A 16141-nucleotide genomic window follows, 5' to 3' on the forward strand; every position below is an offset into this window, starting at 1 on the left:
ACCCGCTGAACCTATGCTGCCACTCACACATGTCACAAAACCCACCTATTGTCTGTCCCTCGCCGGCAGAAACCGCCAATCGCATTCCCAATTTCCGCAGTGACAGCCAATCAACACCATCCCTTGCCGCAGCCACCAATAACGCACACAATAGCTGTTGACTATCTCCGGCTTGCAGCGGCAACCAAACCCACGTCCCTCCTATGCACTCTCTGTGTATAAGATGACCCTCATTTTTAAACATCATTTTTTAATAATAATAAAAAAACCCTCGTCTTATACACGGAAAAGTATGGTATAGCTGAGAGAACAAACAACAGGAGTCCGTGTGATAATCAGAGCCATACCTTCCTGCTGTTCTGGAATTGGAAGAGGAGCTCCTCTGTGATGAGGTCTATAAAAAGGGGGAGGTCATCCTGCCGTGCCCCGGATGCCATTTGACCACAGCAAAGGATGACGGTGATACTGGCATTCGTCTCGCTAGTATTCTGGAGGGAAAGGATGGGGAAAGTGAGTTTGGGAACCTTAAGTGCAATTGGAGACAAATCACCATTTAGTTGGGACCTTTTAGCAGCTGGGAAAATATTAGTAGTCAGTAAGTTGTTGTGCGAAAGGTGGAGGGCACAAGGAGAAAGGGACAACAGAGGACGAGATGGCTGGACAGCGTTCTTGAAGCTACCAGCATGAGTTTGACCAAGCTGCGGGAGGCAGTGGAAGACAGGAGTGCCTGGCGTGCTCTGGTCCAGGGGGTCACGAAGAGTCGGACACGACTAAGCGACTAAGCAACAACAACAAGTTGTTGTGCAGACTTACAAATTTTGTATTTTTTTTCCTCCAGGAAACTCAAACTGCTGGCAAGCCAGGGCTCCCCCACCCTATATATGTGCATCGGGTTCTTCCTGCCTAAATGTAGAGCCTGACATTTGACCCTATTGAATTTCATTTTGTTAGTTTGGGCCCAGTTCTCCAATATGTTAAGGTTATCTTGAATCCCGATTCTGTCTTCTGTGGCATTGGCTACCCTTCCCAGTTTGGTGTCATCTGCAAATTTGATGAACATCCCCTCAATTCCTTCATCCAAGTCTTTTATTTTAAAAAAAAGTGGAACAACAACGGGCCAGGACAGAACCCTGTGACACCCCACTGGTCACTTTTTCCCCAGGATGATGAGGAACCATGAAGGTGTTCTCTTTGGGTTCGGTCAGTCAACCAGGGAGAAAGTGCAGGACAGTGTAGGGTAGACTGACCACTGGTGCTCTTTTCCATGGGAGCTGCTTTTTAAAAATTAAAATGAACCAGGTGGATCTGCTCATCTTCTCCATAGTGAGGGTTGGGAAATTTCCTTGGTCATTTACCAACTCACAGCAAAAATCCAGAGGTACCACACTCCTGGGTTTCATTTCTCTTGGATGGCAGAGCACAAGAGAGTTCAGGGCTGCGTTCAGATGTAACAATAAACCAGAGGGCATCAACATAGGTTGGCCTCTAGCTCCTATCAGCCTCAGCCAGCATGGCTCTGGGTCAGGAGGGATGGGAGTTGCAGTCTGTAGCATCTGAAGGGCACCATTTTGGTTACCTCTGTGATAAACTATGGTTTATTATTGTGTGAATGAGCCTTGGACTCATCGGCTCCTGCTCCCTTCTCCTCTACCACAGTTGCAAAACGGAGACCGGAAGCTTGAGGGAAGTTAACTGAAAGTGGAAGGAAAAGGATCTGATCTCCTTCCAGCTGGGTTGGAGAATTGGAGAGTCGGGGGCACATGACCCCAAGGCCCCCTCAGGTTATGGAACTGTTAGATCTGCACGCAGTTACTATGCCTTGTGAGATAAGATGGCGCCCAGTACACTTCTGCTGCGCCGATGGACGTCTGTGCCGATAGAAAACTTGAGCTCCCTTAGCTCTCTTAGCAAAGTCCTTAGCAGAGTTTTGCAGCGGCAGAAACACTTGCCTTGTGTGTGGATAATAAATCAGACTGAATGCAGGCTTCTTGCTAAACTCCAACAGTCTTTTAATGAGTAGAAAAACATCATAAATCAGCCCGGCGAAAGAGCAGACATCCTTTCGCCTCTCAGCCAAAAACGAAAGAAACTCACACACAAAGAAAGATTCCCGTATGTGAACATAACCACGCCTCAGAATGTGAGACGTCACACAGAACTGTTTAACCCTGTAAGTTCTGATTCTCCTCACATGCCTTTGTAATAATTTGCTTAATTGACAAATATATGGAGATGAACACAGAGAGCGACACTCAACTATGCTTTGCTTCAAGTAGACCTGTCGAAATGAATGGGCCTAACTTAGTCATCTTCATTAAATTCAGTGGGTCTACTCTAGAACATAGTTGAATGGGGCCAGCAGGCACTCCCGTAAGGCAGAAGAACTCTTGCACGAGAGCAAATTTGGCAGGTGATGCAGCTGAAACCTCTCCCCTCTTTCTCTCTGCCTCTCCCAGCCTGCCGCCTGCCTTCTCTCTTGGGTTCTGCTCCCTCCCCTCAGTTGGAGAGGTGTCCCCTCTTCCAAACTCTAAGAGGTTCTTCATTCAAAGCTTTCTGACAGCAGAACACTCTCCCTTGGGAGGTTGTGGACTCTCCTTCGTTTGAGGTTGGATGGCCATCTCTCAGGGATGCTTAAGATTCCTGCATCGGAGGGGGTTGGACTAGATGACCCTTGGGGGTCCCCATTAGCTTCCACTATTGAAGAAATGCCAACCAACCATCTGACAACCAACCTAAAAACAGGGGTCAGTGTACTTTGGGGGGTGACCAATGGTTTCTAACGAATCTGTTTGACTGACTGACTGAGCCAAGGGATCAGATCAGATCTAGGATCTGGAGCCACAGAGACAGGACTGCTGGAGCCCACTTCAGAAGGATGACTGAGACATACCCACAGAGGAAGCTGTCTGGCTTCCATACTGAGAGCAGATCCAATTGCCTTTTTGGAATGGTAAGGATCCCATCCCTTGAAAAAGAGCATGTTTGGAAATGGGGCAGGATTCGTTCTTTTCCAACATGCTTTGGTGTGGATGTAAAGAGCCGCTAAGGATCCAATCCGCCAGGATCTTCGTCTAACCATTGGCCATGCTGTCAGGGGCTGATGGGAGTTCCAATTCAAAACACACGGATGGGGAAGGGGCACCAGGCTGGGGATGGCTGACCTACACTCTTGCTACGCTCCTTCCTCACTTCACACCCTTACCTCAGACGTCTCAGTATTCCTTGCAATGGCTGCGTGGCCGAAGTCCCGCACTGCCATCAGCACCTGTGAAATATGGGTGCTTGAAGCCACACCGATAGCCTCAGAAATTCCCTAGGGAGAATGAGGCACGTCAAACATGTCGTTTTCTTGATTGCAATTAGTGATAATAATAATAATAAATTTTATTTATATCCCACCCTCCCCAGCCAAAGCTGGGCTCAGGGCGGCTAACAACAATAAAATAGTACAACATTCTAAAAACATTTCATTATAAAAATTAAATAAAATCAATTAAAATGAAATTGATGGCAACCATTAAGCTAAGCTGATCATGAGGGATGGAGGATAAATGTGATTCTGTAAGCAGATTCCTGCGAAATGTGGGGAACCAAATTTAAGAATGGAGAAATGAGACACTTAGAGAACCAATTTGAAGAGATCCTTTCATCCCGGATAATAATAGGGGTGGTTTGAAGAACGATATTTCTGTGAATTCTGATGTGAACTGACCAGACCACACCTCCCAGACTCGTGCAGCTTGCAACGCAAGGATGCCTTGCATTCTGACATTTTCAAATCTTGTGATACAGTTCTTGGCTTCATTAAACACTCAACTACATTAAAATGCACCATTTATTCCCTGGAAGTATTTGTAATCCACCCCTCACCCAAAGGCACCAGAGCAGGAATATGCACCATCTAAACCAGGGTGCTCCAATTTCTCATACCAAGTGGGCCACAAGAGTAGTTCAGCACAGAACCTGTGGGCCGCACACTGACTTGTCGTGTGGGAGAGGGGAGCAAGGCCACAATTTGACACACACGCCCCGGCCCGCATGCTGCCTTCCCAAAGGTAGGCAGGTGAGGCGCTGGGTTTTGGGAAGGAGGCACGAGGCTCTGGCGGGACCTAGAGCCTTCCCACCTTCTTGCCAAAGGTGGGAAAGAGCTAACTGAGGACTCTAGGACCCTGACAGATCACACCTGCCTCCTTCCCCAAGCCCAGCACCTCTTTACCCAGCTTTGGGAAGGCAGTGCAAGGCCTACAGGTGTGTAGGGGTGCCTCCAAGCTTGCTGAGGGCTGCCAAGAAAGGCATTGAGGGCCACTTGCTGGCTGTTCTGATCTAACCCAAAACTAAACAAATCTGTTGAATGCTGAAAAGCAGTTGCTCCTGTAAGAGGCTTTGAGGGGGTGAGTGGGTGGGCACAAAATCCTTGGAGGGAGGAAGGTCATGAGCAGAGACCAATCCGGAAATCAGGACAGAGGGCTGGTGGGGTAATGTCAGGGACTGGCTGGATGAGTAAGAGTGGGGGACCCTGGATTGTGGTGGTGGGACACTGGGGAGCAGCCTGGGGAGGCGCTTGAATCAGGAGGGTTCAGAAGGAGGAGGCTCTTCCAGGACAGTCTCCGTGTGAGCGCAGTCCCAGTCCCACTGGCTCTCCTCCCCCCTGACATCCCACACATTCACTCACCTCTCTGTCTGCTTCCTCTTCGAGAGGCAACCTCAGGAGTAAGTGCAGGTACTGGTGGACTGTCTCTGCGCTCCTGGAATCCCGCAGCTTGAGTCCATAGTATCTATAGAGGGCGTTCTAAGGGTTGGGGAAGGTTTGGGTGAGTCACAGGGAGGAGACCCCACCAGCTACATCAACTGCTTTTGGAAAACCAAAGAATTTCAATTTTACCGTCTGAAAATGTCGGGTAATACTAAATAATAATAATAGATTGCAAGTACTAGGCAATTGTTTTAATGATTTGTATGCAATTTTACACATCTTCTGAATTCCCAAGTCATGTTACAACTCTTTAAAGGTAAAGGTAAAGGTAAGTCCAGTCGCAAACGACTCTGGGCTTAAAGCTCATCTCGCTTTAAGGCCGAGGGAGCCGGCATTTGTCCGCTTCCACAGACAGTTTTTCCAGGTCATGTGGCCAGCATGTCTAAGCCGCTTCTGGCGAAACCAGAGCAGCACACGGAAATGCCGTTTACCTTCCAGCCGGAGCAGTACTGGCTTCAGCTGGGGAGGGTGGGATATAAATAAATTATTATTATTATTATTATTATTATTATTATTATTATTTACTTGCACTATGTGCTTTTGAACTGCTAGGTGGGCAGGAGCTGGGGCCGAACAACGGGAGCTCACCCCATCGCAGGGATTCGAACCGCCGACCTTCCGATCGGCAAGCCCAAGCGGCACAGTGGTTTAACCCACAGCACCACCCACGTCCCTATTACAACTCTTTAGTACTCCTCATTTGGGGAATTTGAAAGTTGACAAGTTCAGCATGTCCTAATTGCTCTGCCTCCACTGTTGGAGGCAGGAATGCTTCTGAATACCAGTTGCTGGAAACCACAGGAAGGGGAGAGGGCTCTGTGTTCGAATTCTGCTTTCCAGTTTCCCATGGGCATCTGGTTGGCCACTGTGAGATAAGGATGCTGGTCTAACCCAGCAGCCTCGTCTTTCATTCTCATGACACACTTTTGTCCTAGATACGCTGACCCTAGGCTCTTCCCGCTTTTTTAGAGGACTAATACCTGCACCTGCAGCCTCTTACAGGTGTCCCCAGCCTCCCTCCACAGTAATGTGATTGGCTGTCACCGGTTTAAAAGGGAAGCCTGTCCAATAGTGGTGGAGTGGTGTAGATGAGTGTGGAGTCTTCTTTTGCCTCAAGGCGCAGGTACTCTGTCTGATTAGATGAACTGCTTTTGTAGATATTTGTATATATATTTAGCTCACAATAATAAATACTGCACTAAAGAACCTAGGACTCTGAGCTTTCTGCTAAAAGCGCCGCGAGGAATTCGTGACAGGGTTATGGGCCCAGCACACTTCTGCTGCGCATGAGTACAGGTGGCTGTTATCTAGCCATGGGTGCTGGAGGGGAGCTGCAGCAATGGAGCAGTCCAGAGCTGGCGTGCTGCTGGAGAAGCTGACGGCCATGAACTACAGCATCTGGTCAGTCCGCATGCAACACTTCCTCAAGCGTGAGGGCCTGTGGAAAGTGGTGGAAGATCCACCGCAGCCCCCTGAGGAGGATGAAAAGGATGAGAAAGCTTTGGCTATGATCATCCTTGGAATGGACGACAGCCAGCTAGTCTACATAGCTGATAAGGTGACAGCAAGTGAGGCGTGGGATGCGCTCAAGCTGTCCATGTGCGAGAGACATCTGGCTTGCTGGACTTCCGGTTGGCTCCAGCGATTAATGGCGGACTTCTCCCGGAGCTCCGGGAGAAGCCTGCTCTGCGGGTTCGGGTCCTGCCGCTACGGCGAAGCGGGGACCCTTAAAAATTACAGGTGGAGAAGCCTGTAAACAAGGAGGCTCGGCGGGTACCTTGGCGACCCCCCCGAACTGCCAAAGAGCCTTTTTAAAGGCTCCGGAACAGTGTCGGGGAGAACGTGGTGCTGAGAGCCGCTACCCAGTCCGTGGAGCGAAGCCGCATCGCCATTATCGGAGAGCGCTGATTTCTTCCGGCAAATTGGAACTGAAAGCATCTACTCGTGAGTAGGAATAAAGGCTTAAATTGGACTCTAAATTTTTAAAAGATTTACCGCCACGGGAAAGGCATAAAAAGGAAGTCTGTCTTCCCACGTTGTAGATAGAAGAAAGCAAAGAGACTATTAAGCTGAAACCTTTGAAGATTGTATTTGGAATAACAAATCCATTGTTCAAAAATAAGATTTAAACCCCCCCCCCCCACTTAGCTGGCAGGGGCGGGGGGGGGGGGAGAACTGTTACTGAATTAAATATCCTGCATGAAAGGAGAGGATTGAATTCTACCCACTGTCTTTTGTATCCTGGAGACGGACTGCTTTGTAAGTAAGGAAAAAGAACTCTGAACTGTCAAAAGAGTGAGCCTGAAAATAGCGCGATCTGGTTAATGGCGGATTCCCTCCGAGCTCCGGAGGGAATCGGCTCCGCTGGAGAAGGGTTCTACCGCGACGGCGACGCGGGGACCCTCAGAAACCGCAGGCGCTGAAGCCTGCGGACTTGGTGACTCGGCGGGCACCTAAAGCGCCCCCCCGACCCACGAAGAGCCTTTTTAAAGGCTGCGGAGAGGGTACGGGGAGCGGCGTGGTGCTGTGAGTGGACCGCTACTGCAGTGGAGCGAAGCCGCGAGCCATGGCCGGAGACCGCTGACTTTCTTCCCTGAAATTCGGACTTTAATTAATCCGTGAGTAGAATGGAATTTGGACTTTAAAATTTCTACCCTTGAATTTGGTACGACCGGGGGATGTGTTAAAGGGAAGTCCGCACCCCCCTGCTTACAGAAGATTTAAAGCAAGGATCGGAGAACTAAGGTGGAGAGTTTTTTCTTTTTGGTGTTTTTTAAAAGATAATATTTTCATGAATTTGACAGAAGAAGATTTGTGCTGGAGAGCAAGAGTGGAATTTTAGAAGCTTTTGTCTAACCCCCCCCCCCAGACCCGGGAGTGTCCTGTATGTGAGCTGGAGAAAAAGGAACAAGGAGTTTGACAGCTGTCAAAGGAGCTGTCAAAAAATAATTTTATTATTTAACACCTTTCTGGACTAAATTTGTTATATTTGAATTAAAGTGGTTGGGAACAAAGTAGTGAAATAACAAAGTAACGGACTGTTGGGAAAAGACTATTAAGTAACCAGAATCCCCCTAGGGGAAACATTGAAACACTACAATGGCTGCAGATGGAAAACTACAGGCAGAGATAGAAAGAATGTTTTTTCTCGTGGGAAAGTTGCAGGAGCAGACTACGGCTATGAGTGGACAACTTATAACCTTGAACTCTAAGATGGGTGACTCTGCTGAATGCACAATGGACTTGACTGGGAAAAAATCTGCAGCTGAATTAGAAGAGATAACTTCGGAACAGGAGGAGAGGGAACAAGGGCCAGTACAGATGGAGAGTACCAACCAGAAGCCTACATTGTCAGAACATAAAGAAGAAGACCTTTGGATTACAAATCTGCGAAAGATACGAAAGAGGAGGGAGGAAGCTCCTGGAACACTTGGAACATTTGAATTTAAAAGAAACAAGAAATATGATTGGGGCTTCCTCTTTGAGTATGGAAGATTAGCTGACCTTTCGCAGCAGCCGGTACCAAGTACTTTGGATGGAAGAAAATCTGATGAGACTGAGCTAGAACTCCTTCGAGACCCGAGGACCAACAAAGAGGGCTACCAACAAAATCGGCAGAGAGAGACTGACAGAGATTTAAAGGCCTCAGATGTGAGGAATCCAGGCTAAAAACTGTTTTTGTGGACATGGGGACATTGGGAAGGGACAGAAACTGGGGCGGGGGGGGGGGAAGAATTTTAAAAAAAATGTTTATGACCTTTGTGTTTGATTATTATGACCTATGTTTAGGATAAAAGGGAAATTCGTGGAAGGAATTTGAGTCGACCTTAGAAAAGGATTTAATATTTATAAGAAAATTGGATAAGTAAAATCTGGCCAAGTAATAAGAATTAAGTATTTCTTTAAAAACATATATATATAATAATAATATGTAAAGGATGAGAGATATGAACTTGCTGAGCTAATTTAATTGAATTAGGATGTATGAAGGGGGGGTGGGGGGAGGTCAAGAACTGGGGTTAGGAAAGTAAGGATATGAAACTTTATATGTGTTGTCTTTGTATGTGTGTGTGTGTGTGTCTGTGTTTAAAATGTGAAAACTCAATAAAAAATTTATATAAAAAAAAAGAAAATAACTTTGAAAGATACAGTTTTGAGGACTTCTATTTAGACTGCTACATATTTGCAACTATTTAGAAAAAGAGTTGGAACTGGGGATTTTTTCTTCCTTTATGAAAGATGGGGGGAATCTTGAGACAATATATCTGTTATAAAAACTGTGAAACCAGGCTGGGAATTCCCCCCTCTAGAGGAGACTTTGTTACCTTGTGGGAAACAACTAAGCAACTAGAAGCTGAGCCACTGGAAATTTACTAGCAAAAACAAATCCGGGAGTGTGAGACTGACCTTGGCCTGGCATGATAGTGGCATGGCAGATGGTAAAGGAAAGATAGAGCTGGCTCAGGAGAAAAACCTCAGATCCGGCAAAACCTACAGTACTACACAACAAAGAAGGGCCTCAGTGACAGGAGCAGCTGCGGCCTCGCAAATAAAATCCAAAACTATGTCTGCAGAAGATGCTTTGACTAAAGCTCTTGGAAAAATAAATGAATCTTTGGAACTTCTAACGAGACAAGGAACTGACACAAGCAAACAAGTAGCTGAGATCTCAAAAAAACTTGACTTGAACACTTCTAGTTTAAAAGAACTGGGAACACAAGTTAATGCTAATGCCCAGAATATTGGGAGACTTTTAGAAGAATCAGCCACTACTCGAAAGATTGCCGAGGAGGCAAAGGAGATTGCAACTGAAACGCAGGGAAAAATACCACTGGTTGAAAAGAAACTGATGGACCATGACTTATCTTTTGCTATGATAGATCTGCAAAGGAGGGATCGCAACTTAATAATAATAATAATAATATTTTTTTATTTATACCCCGCCCTCCCCAACCAAGGCCGGGCTCAGAGCGGCTTACAAACAATAATAAAAACAAGAAGAATGATTACAACTTAAAAACAAAAATAAAATACAGCATTAAAATAATGGAACATTAAAATATTAAAATGTAGCCTCATCGCAGGAGGAGAAGGAAAAGAAAAGAGAGGGGGGGGGAGGGAGGGAGGGAATCAAATTGGCTCCAAGCCAAAGGCCAGGCGGAACAACTCTGTCTTACAGGCCCTGTGGAAAGAAATCAGATCCTGCAGGGCCCTGGTCTCATGAGGCAGAGCGTTCCACCAGGCCGGAGCCAGAGTTGAAAAGGCCCTGGCTCTGGTTGAAGCCAATCTAACTTCCTTAGGGCCTGGGACCACTAGGGTGTTGCTATTTATGGACCTTGAGGCTCTCCGTGGGGCATACCAGGAGAGGCGGTCCCGTAGGTACGAGGGTCCTAGGCCGTGAAGGGCTTTAAAGGTCAAAAGCAGCACCTTAAATCTGACCCTGTACTCCACCGGGAGCCAGTGCAGCTTGAAAAGCACTGGGTGAATATGCTCCCATGGCAGAGACCCCGTGAGGAGCCTCGCTGCAGCATTCTGTACCCGCTGGAATTTCTGGGACAGCTTCAAGGGCAGCCCCGCATAGAGCGAATTACAGTAGTCAAGCCTGGAGATGACCGTCGCATGGATCACTGCTGCCAAGTCGGCCAAGTGGCCAAGATTGAGACTTGTGCCGGAAAGTGGCCAAGATTGAGACTTGTGCCGGAAAGTGAACAGGACAATCTGGTGGACTTTCTTACAAAAGAATTTTCTGAATTTTGGCAAGAGGGCCTGCAGGGGGAGGAGGTCAAGATCGTGAGTGCATTCAGACTTGGAATAAGACAAAAAAAAGAATAAGGCAAGAGACTGCTTGATTACTTTGGGATCAAAGGAGGAAAGAGATAAAATTTTAAACCTGCACTATCAAAATACACTGCAAATTGAGGATTCCTTCGTGGAGATTTTTAAAGATATTCCGAAGCCCATCTTAGATGCAAGAGGGGATTACAAAGACATGGTTTTATTACTGAAAAAAAGCAGAATCTTCTTTAGGTGGGAATTCCCCCAAGGCCTATCTTTCAAATACAGAGGAAAGAAAATCAAAATAAAGACATTGAGCGATAAAGACAAATTCTTGAGAGACCACGAAGAAGACCTGGTGAAGGAAGGGGAAATTGGAGAGGAGCCAACACTATCAGGAAAAGGAATACTGGACTTAGCAAATCTATCGTTTGGACTACAGCCACCAACGGATGAAGAGCAACGATTGGGAGCAGTAGGAGGAATAAGTAAATAACCCCATCATGGCCTTGCGACTATTGAGTTGGAATTGCAATGGCTTGAACATTCCTCGGAAGAGGAAGAACGTCTTTCATATTTTACAGAAACAACAATTGGACTTGATTTGTTTGCAAGAGACACATGTGACAAGAAAACACAGAAAATTACTTATTAATAAAAAATTAGGACAGGAATTTATTTCATCAGACAGAGTGAAAAAAAGAGGAGTGGTCATATATGCAAAGGATAGATTGATGCCGAAACAAATATTTAAAGATGAACAAGGAAGATATCTGGCAATTGAAATTCAAGTTCAAGGACAGAAATTTTTGATTTTAGGAATTTATGCACCGAATGAAGGTAAATCTGAATTTTTTAAGAAGTTGCATGAGATTCTGTTGGATCATTTGGACACTAATGTAATCTTGATGGGAGATATGAATGGAGTAGTTTCTACAAACATGGATAAAGCACAAAGACAAGTGATCTCTAAAGATGGAAGACTGCCAAAAACCTTTTTTGAAATGACTGACAATATGGACTTGGTGGATATTTGGAGAATAAAATATCCTCTTGAAAGAGAAGGAACCTTTTTTTCTGAAGCCAAAATGACCTGGACTAGAATTGACCAAATATGGGTTACTAGAGGACTGGCATCAAAGAGAAAAAAAAGTGGAAATCTGCCCAAAAACTTGCTCCGACCATAACGCCGTGAAGATGGAGATGAACCAAACAGCAGCCGACACTTTCAGATGGAGGATGAATGACACATTATTCAGAGACAAAGAATTCTGCAAAAAGGCCCAAAAAACATTAAAAGACTACTTTGAGATTAACATGAGGACCAATGTGGAAAAAAGAGTAATCTGGGACGCAAGCAAAGTGGTTATGAGAGGTTTCTTGATACAACAAAATGCAATAAAAAAGAAAAGCCAAAATGAGAAAAAGGATAAAATTTTGGAAAAAATTAAAGAAGGAGAAAAGAAATTAAGATCAAAACCAAAGTCTCAGGAGATCTTGAGAGAAATTAAATTATATCAAATTCAGTATATGGAACTGATGAACCAAGAAATAGAATGGAAAATTAAACAAATGAGACAGAAAACGTTTGAATCAGCGGACAAATGTGGGAAATTTTTGGCTTGGCAATTGAAGAAGAGACAGAAACTAAATACAGTGACAAATTTAGAAGTGGATGGAAAGAACATCAACAATCCAATTGAAATTAGAAGCTGCTTCCAGAGATATTTTAAACAATTATATGCACAAGGGCCACAAAAAGACACCGACATAGAACAATTTTTGGAGAAAAATGGGATGAAGGAAATTTCAAGTGAAGGCAAAGTAATTTTGAATCAGAAAATAACTGAACAAGAAATAGAAGGTGCCATTCAAAACACGCAACTGGGCAAATCTCCGGGGCCTGATGGACTGACTTCCAAATATTATAAGACTTTAAAAGAATGGCTAATACAACCTTTGAAGGAAGTCTGCAACGAAATTCTTGAGGAGAAAGAAGCACCTGAAACGTGGAAAGAGGCTTATATCACGCTTATACCGAAGACAGAGACTGAAAAGACTCAACTTAAAAACTACCGCCCAATTTCCTTACTAAATGTGGATTATAAAATTTTTGCTGATATTTTAGCTAAGAGACTGAAAAAAGTTTTGATGGGGGAGATTCATAGGGACCAATCAGGCTTTCTCCCGAGAAGGCATCTATCAGACAATGTAAGGAATATAATAGACATTTTGGAAATGCTAGAAGTTAACATAAACACAAAAGCTGTTCTGATATTTGTGGATGCGGAGAAAGCCTTTGACAATATTTCCTGGACCTTTTTGAAGAAGAATCTCCATGGGATGGGGGTAGGCCAAGGTTTTGAAAACGGTATAGGCGCAATATATTCTGAACAAAAAGCAAAGTTAATTGTAAATAATGTAGTTACAGAAGAATTTAAGATAGAAAAAGGGACACGTCAGGGGTGCCCAATTTCCCCACTACTTTTTATCTCGGTCCTGGAGGTTTTGCTGAACATGATAAGAAAAGACCAGCTGGTTAAAGGGGTTCAGGTCGGAGCGAGACAATATAAATTGAGAGCATTTGCAGATGACTTGGTACTTACATTACAAGAGCCAGAATCTAGCACCAAAAGGGTTTTGGAATTAATTCAAGAGTTTGGTCAAGTGGCAGGATTTAAATTAAACAAATCAAAGACTAAGGTATTAGAGAAAAACTTAACAGCAGGGGAGAAGGAGAGGTTTCAGAATGAAACAGGTTTAACTGTGGTTAAGAGTGTAAAATATTTGGGGATTAATATGACAGCTAAAAACATGAATCTATTTAAAGATAATTATGAGAAATGTTGGAATCAAGTGAAAAAAGATCTAGAAATTTGGTCAAACTTGAAGCTTTCCGTGTCTGGTCGAATCACAGCTATCAAGATGAATGTATTGCCTAGAATGTTATTTTTGTTCCAAACACTGCAAATTGTTGATAAGATGGAGTGTTTTAAGAGATGGCAGCGAGATATCTCTAAATTTATCTGGCAGGGCAAAAAACCCAGAATAAAATTTAAGATTTTAACTGATGCAAAGGAAAGGGGGGGATTTGCCCTGCCAGACTTGAAACTTTACTATGAATCAGCAGCTTTCTGCTGGTTGAAGGATTGGCTGCTTCTTGAGAACACAGATATCTTAGATTTGGAAGGTTTTAATAACTTTTTTGGGTGGCATGCATATTTGTGGTATGACAAGGTTAAGGTTCATAAAGGCTTTAAAAACCATATTGTCAGGAAAGCATTGTATAATGTTTGGATTAAATATAAAGATTTGTTGGAGAATAAAACTCCAAGGTGGTTGTCACCAATGGAGGCAAAGGCATTGAAAAAACTTAATATGGAGTCTAAATGGTCAAAATATTGTGAAATTCTAGAACAGGAGGGCAATAAGTGGAAATTGCAGAGTTTTGAGAATCTAAAAGACAAAGTGCGAGATTGGCTTCACTATTATCAAATAATGGAGGTGTATAAGCTGGATAGGAAAATTGGTTTCCAGGTGGAAAAGTCAAAATTGGAAACAGAACTGTTAGAATCTAATACTAAGAATTTGTCAAAAATGTATAACTTGCTGTTGAAATGGAACACGCAGGATGAAACGGTTAAATCAGCTATGATTAAGTGGGCGCAAGATATTGGACACAATATTATGTTTGCTGACTGGGAAAAGTTGTGGACCACCGGTATGAAATTCACGGCGTGTAACGCCTTGAGAGAAAATATTATGAAAATGATTTATACGTGGTACATGACCCCAGTCAAGCTTGCAAAAATTTACCACTTATCAGATAATAAATGTTGGAAGTGTAAAGAAAATGAAGGTTCATTCTTTCACCTCTGGTGGACATGCCCAAGGATTAAGGCTTTCTGGGAAATGATATATAATGAAATGAAAAAGGTATTTAAATATACCTTCTTGAAGAAACCAGAGGCCTTTCTCCTGGGTATGGTTAGCCATGTGGTGTTAAAGAAGGATAGAACTTTGTTTCTGTATGCCACAACAGCAGCAAGAATCCTTACTGCAAAGTATTGGAAGACACCAGATTTACCCACTTTGGAAGAATGGCAGATGAAAATGACAGACTATATGGGACTGGCAGAGATGACGGGCAGAATCCGAGACCAGGAGAAGGAGACAGTGGAAGAAGATTGGAAGAAATTTAAAGACTACCTTAATAAATACTATAAGATTAATGAATGCTAGTTTGACAGGGGTTTAAAAATAATGTGGTTTTCAGAGATCTTGATCAAGAAAAGGAATGGAATTAAAAAACTTTTGGGAAATAAGGGAATGGATTTGCTAATTGGATTATGAAATTAGAATACAAAACGGGGAGGTATGAGGAAGTCGGGGAAAATAGGTTGAGAAAACAAGGTTTGAAATTATACTTGTTGTTTTTTGTTTGTTTTGTTTTTATTGTTGTTTGTATTTGTATGTTTTTATTGGAAATTTTAATAAATATCATTTAAAAAAAGAGAGAGACATCTGGCTTGCTGATAACACTGACCAGGAGAATGTACCGGTGTCGGAAGACACCGGGGGACTCCCCGGTGAACCACCTAAAATTCCTTTGGACTTGCTGTGGACTTGATCACGCAAGTACCTTCTGCTATCCAGAGAGCAGAATAAACTCTTTCTTCTTTGAATCAACCTTGGTGTCATTTGGCTTCCTTCCTCCTGTCCCGGAGCAATGCAGACCCAATCAGTGAACTCCAATAAGGCTACAGATCCAATACTCTCTGTGGAAGTGCTGGGTCAGAATGACACAGCAGTAATGTGATTGGCTGTCACCGGTTTAAAAGGGAATATTTAGGAATTTATTTTCAATATAATTTAGGGTGGAAAGCGCATGTTGAATATCTTCAAAACAAGACAAAAGCCCTATCACACTCCCTCCTTCATTTTTTCTACTCTGAGGGGGCCTTATTCATCCCTGCGGCCCTAAAAGTGTATAGCATCAAAGTGATGGCCACAATGGCCTATGCTGCACCTTTATGGGCTGCCTTTGCAAACCTCTCACCATTAGAGTCACTTCAAAGCCAATTCTTACGCCGACTTTTAAAATTACCAACATGCGTAAGTAACACGGCTATTCGTTTAGAAATGAAGATCCCGTCAGTGGAGTTAGTTATATGGAGGAGAGTTTTGATCTATTGGATATCCCTATGGCATAAACTCCCGAACCACTATCTCATTCAATGCATGTGGCGAGATGACTTCACAAATTTGTGGTCAGGAAAAATCCTTGCTAAATTGCAGTACTATGAGATCTCACCCACTGAATTGCTCAAACTGGATCTAAATGTGGCAAAAAGGTGTATAAATCAAAGGCTGGATGATGCAGAGCTATACCAAAATTTTGTAGCTGGTGGTGGAGCCTGTTTGCCGTTAAATTTCGGCATAACCCCTATCTACCGCACTCCGTCCTACTTAACATCGCTTATGGCCACGTCTCACCGATATGCCTTCATTAGAACTAGGTTTAATGTCTTTCCAACAAACGTGCTGAGACATAGATTCACTAAGGGCCAAGTCCCTTCAACGTGTGCTTGTGAAATGAAAACATCTGAATCT

General features: G+C 43.8%; 1 protein-coding gene across 1 annotated transcript in view; it reads right to left on the minus strand.

Annotated features, from left to right (window-relative positions):
* Positions 1–16141, minus strand: part of LOC307203563 (maestro heat-like repeat family member 5) — a gene marked incomplete at its 3' end in the record, with an annotated part of 30676 nt that overhangs the window by 8233 nt on the left and 6302 nt on the right. Inside the window, exons 4-6 of the mRNA XM_079954444.1 lie at positions 4673–4789; positions 3203–3313; positions 348–488 (exon numbers count right to left, since the gene is read on the minus strand). Coding sequence (XP_079810570.1) covers positions 348–488; positions 3203–3313; positions 4673–4789 — 369 coding nt within the window. The remainder of the gene's footprint in view (positions 1–347; positions 489–3202; positions 3314–4672; positions 4790–16141) is intronic.

This window comes from Podarcis cretensis (assembly GCF_951804945.1).
Source record: "Podarcis cretensis genome assembly, chromosome: 14".
Taxonomy (NCBI): Eukaryota; Metazoa; Chordata; class Lepidosauria; order Squamata; family Lacertidae; genus Podarcis; species Podarcis cretensis.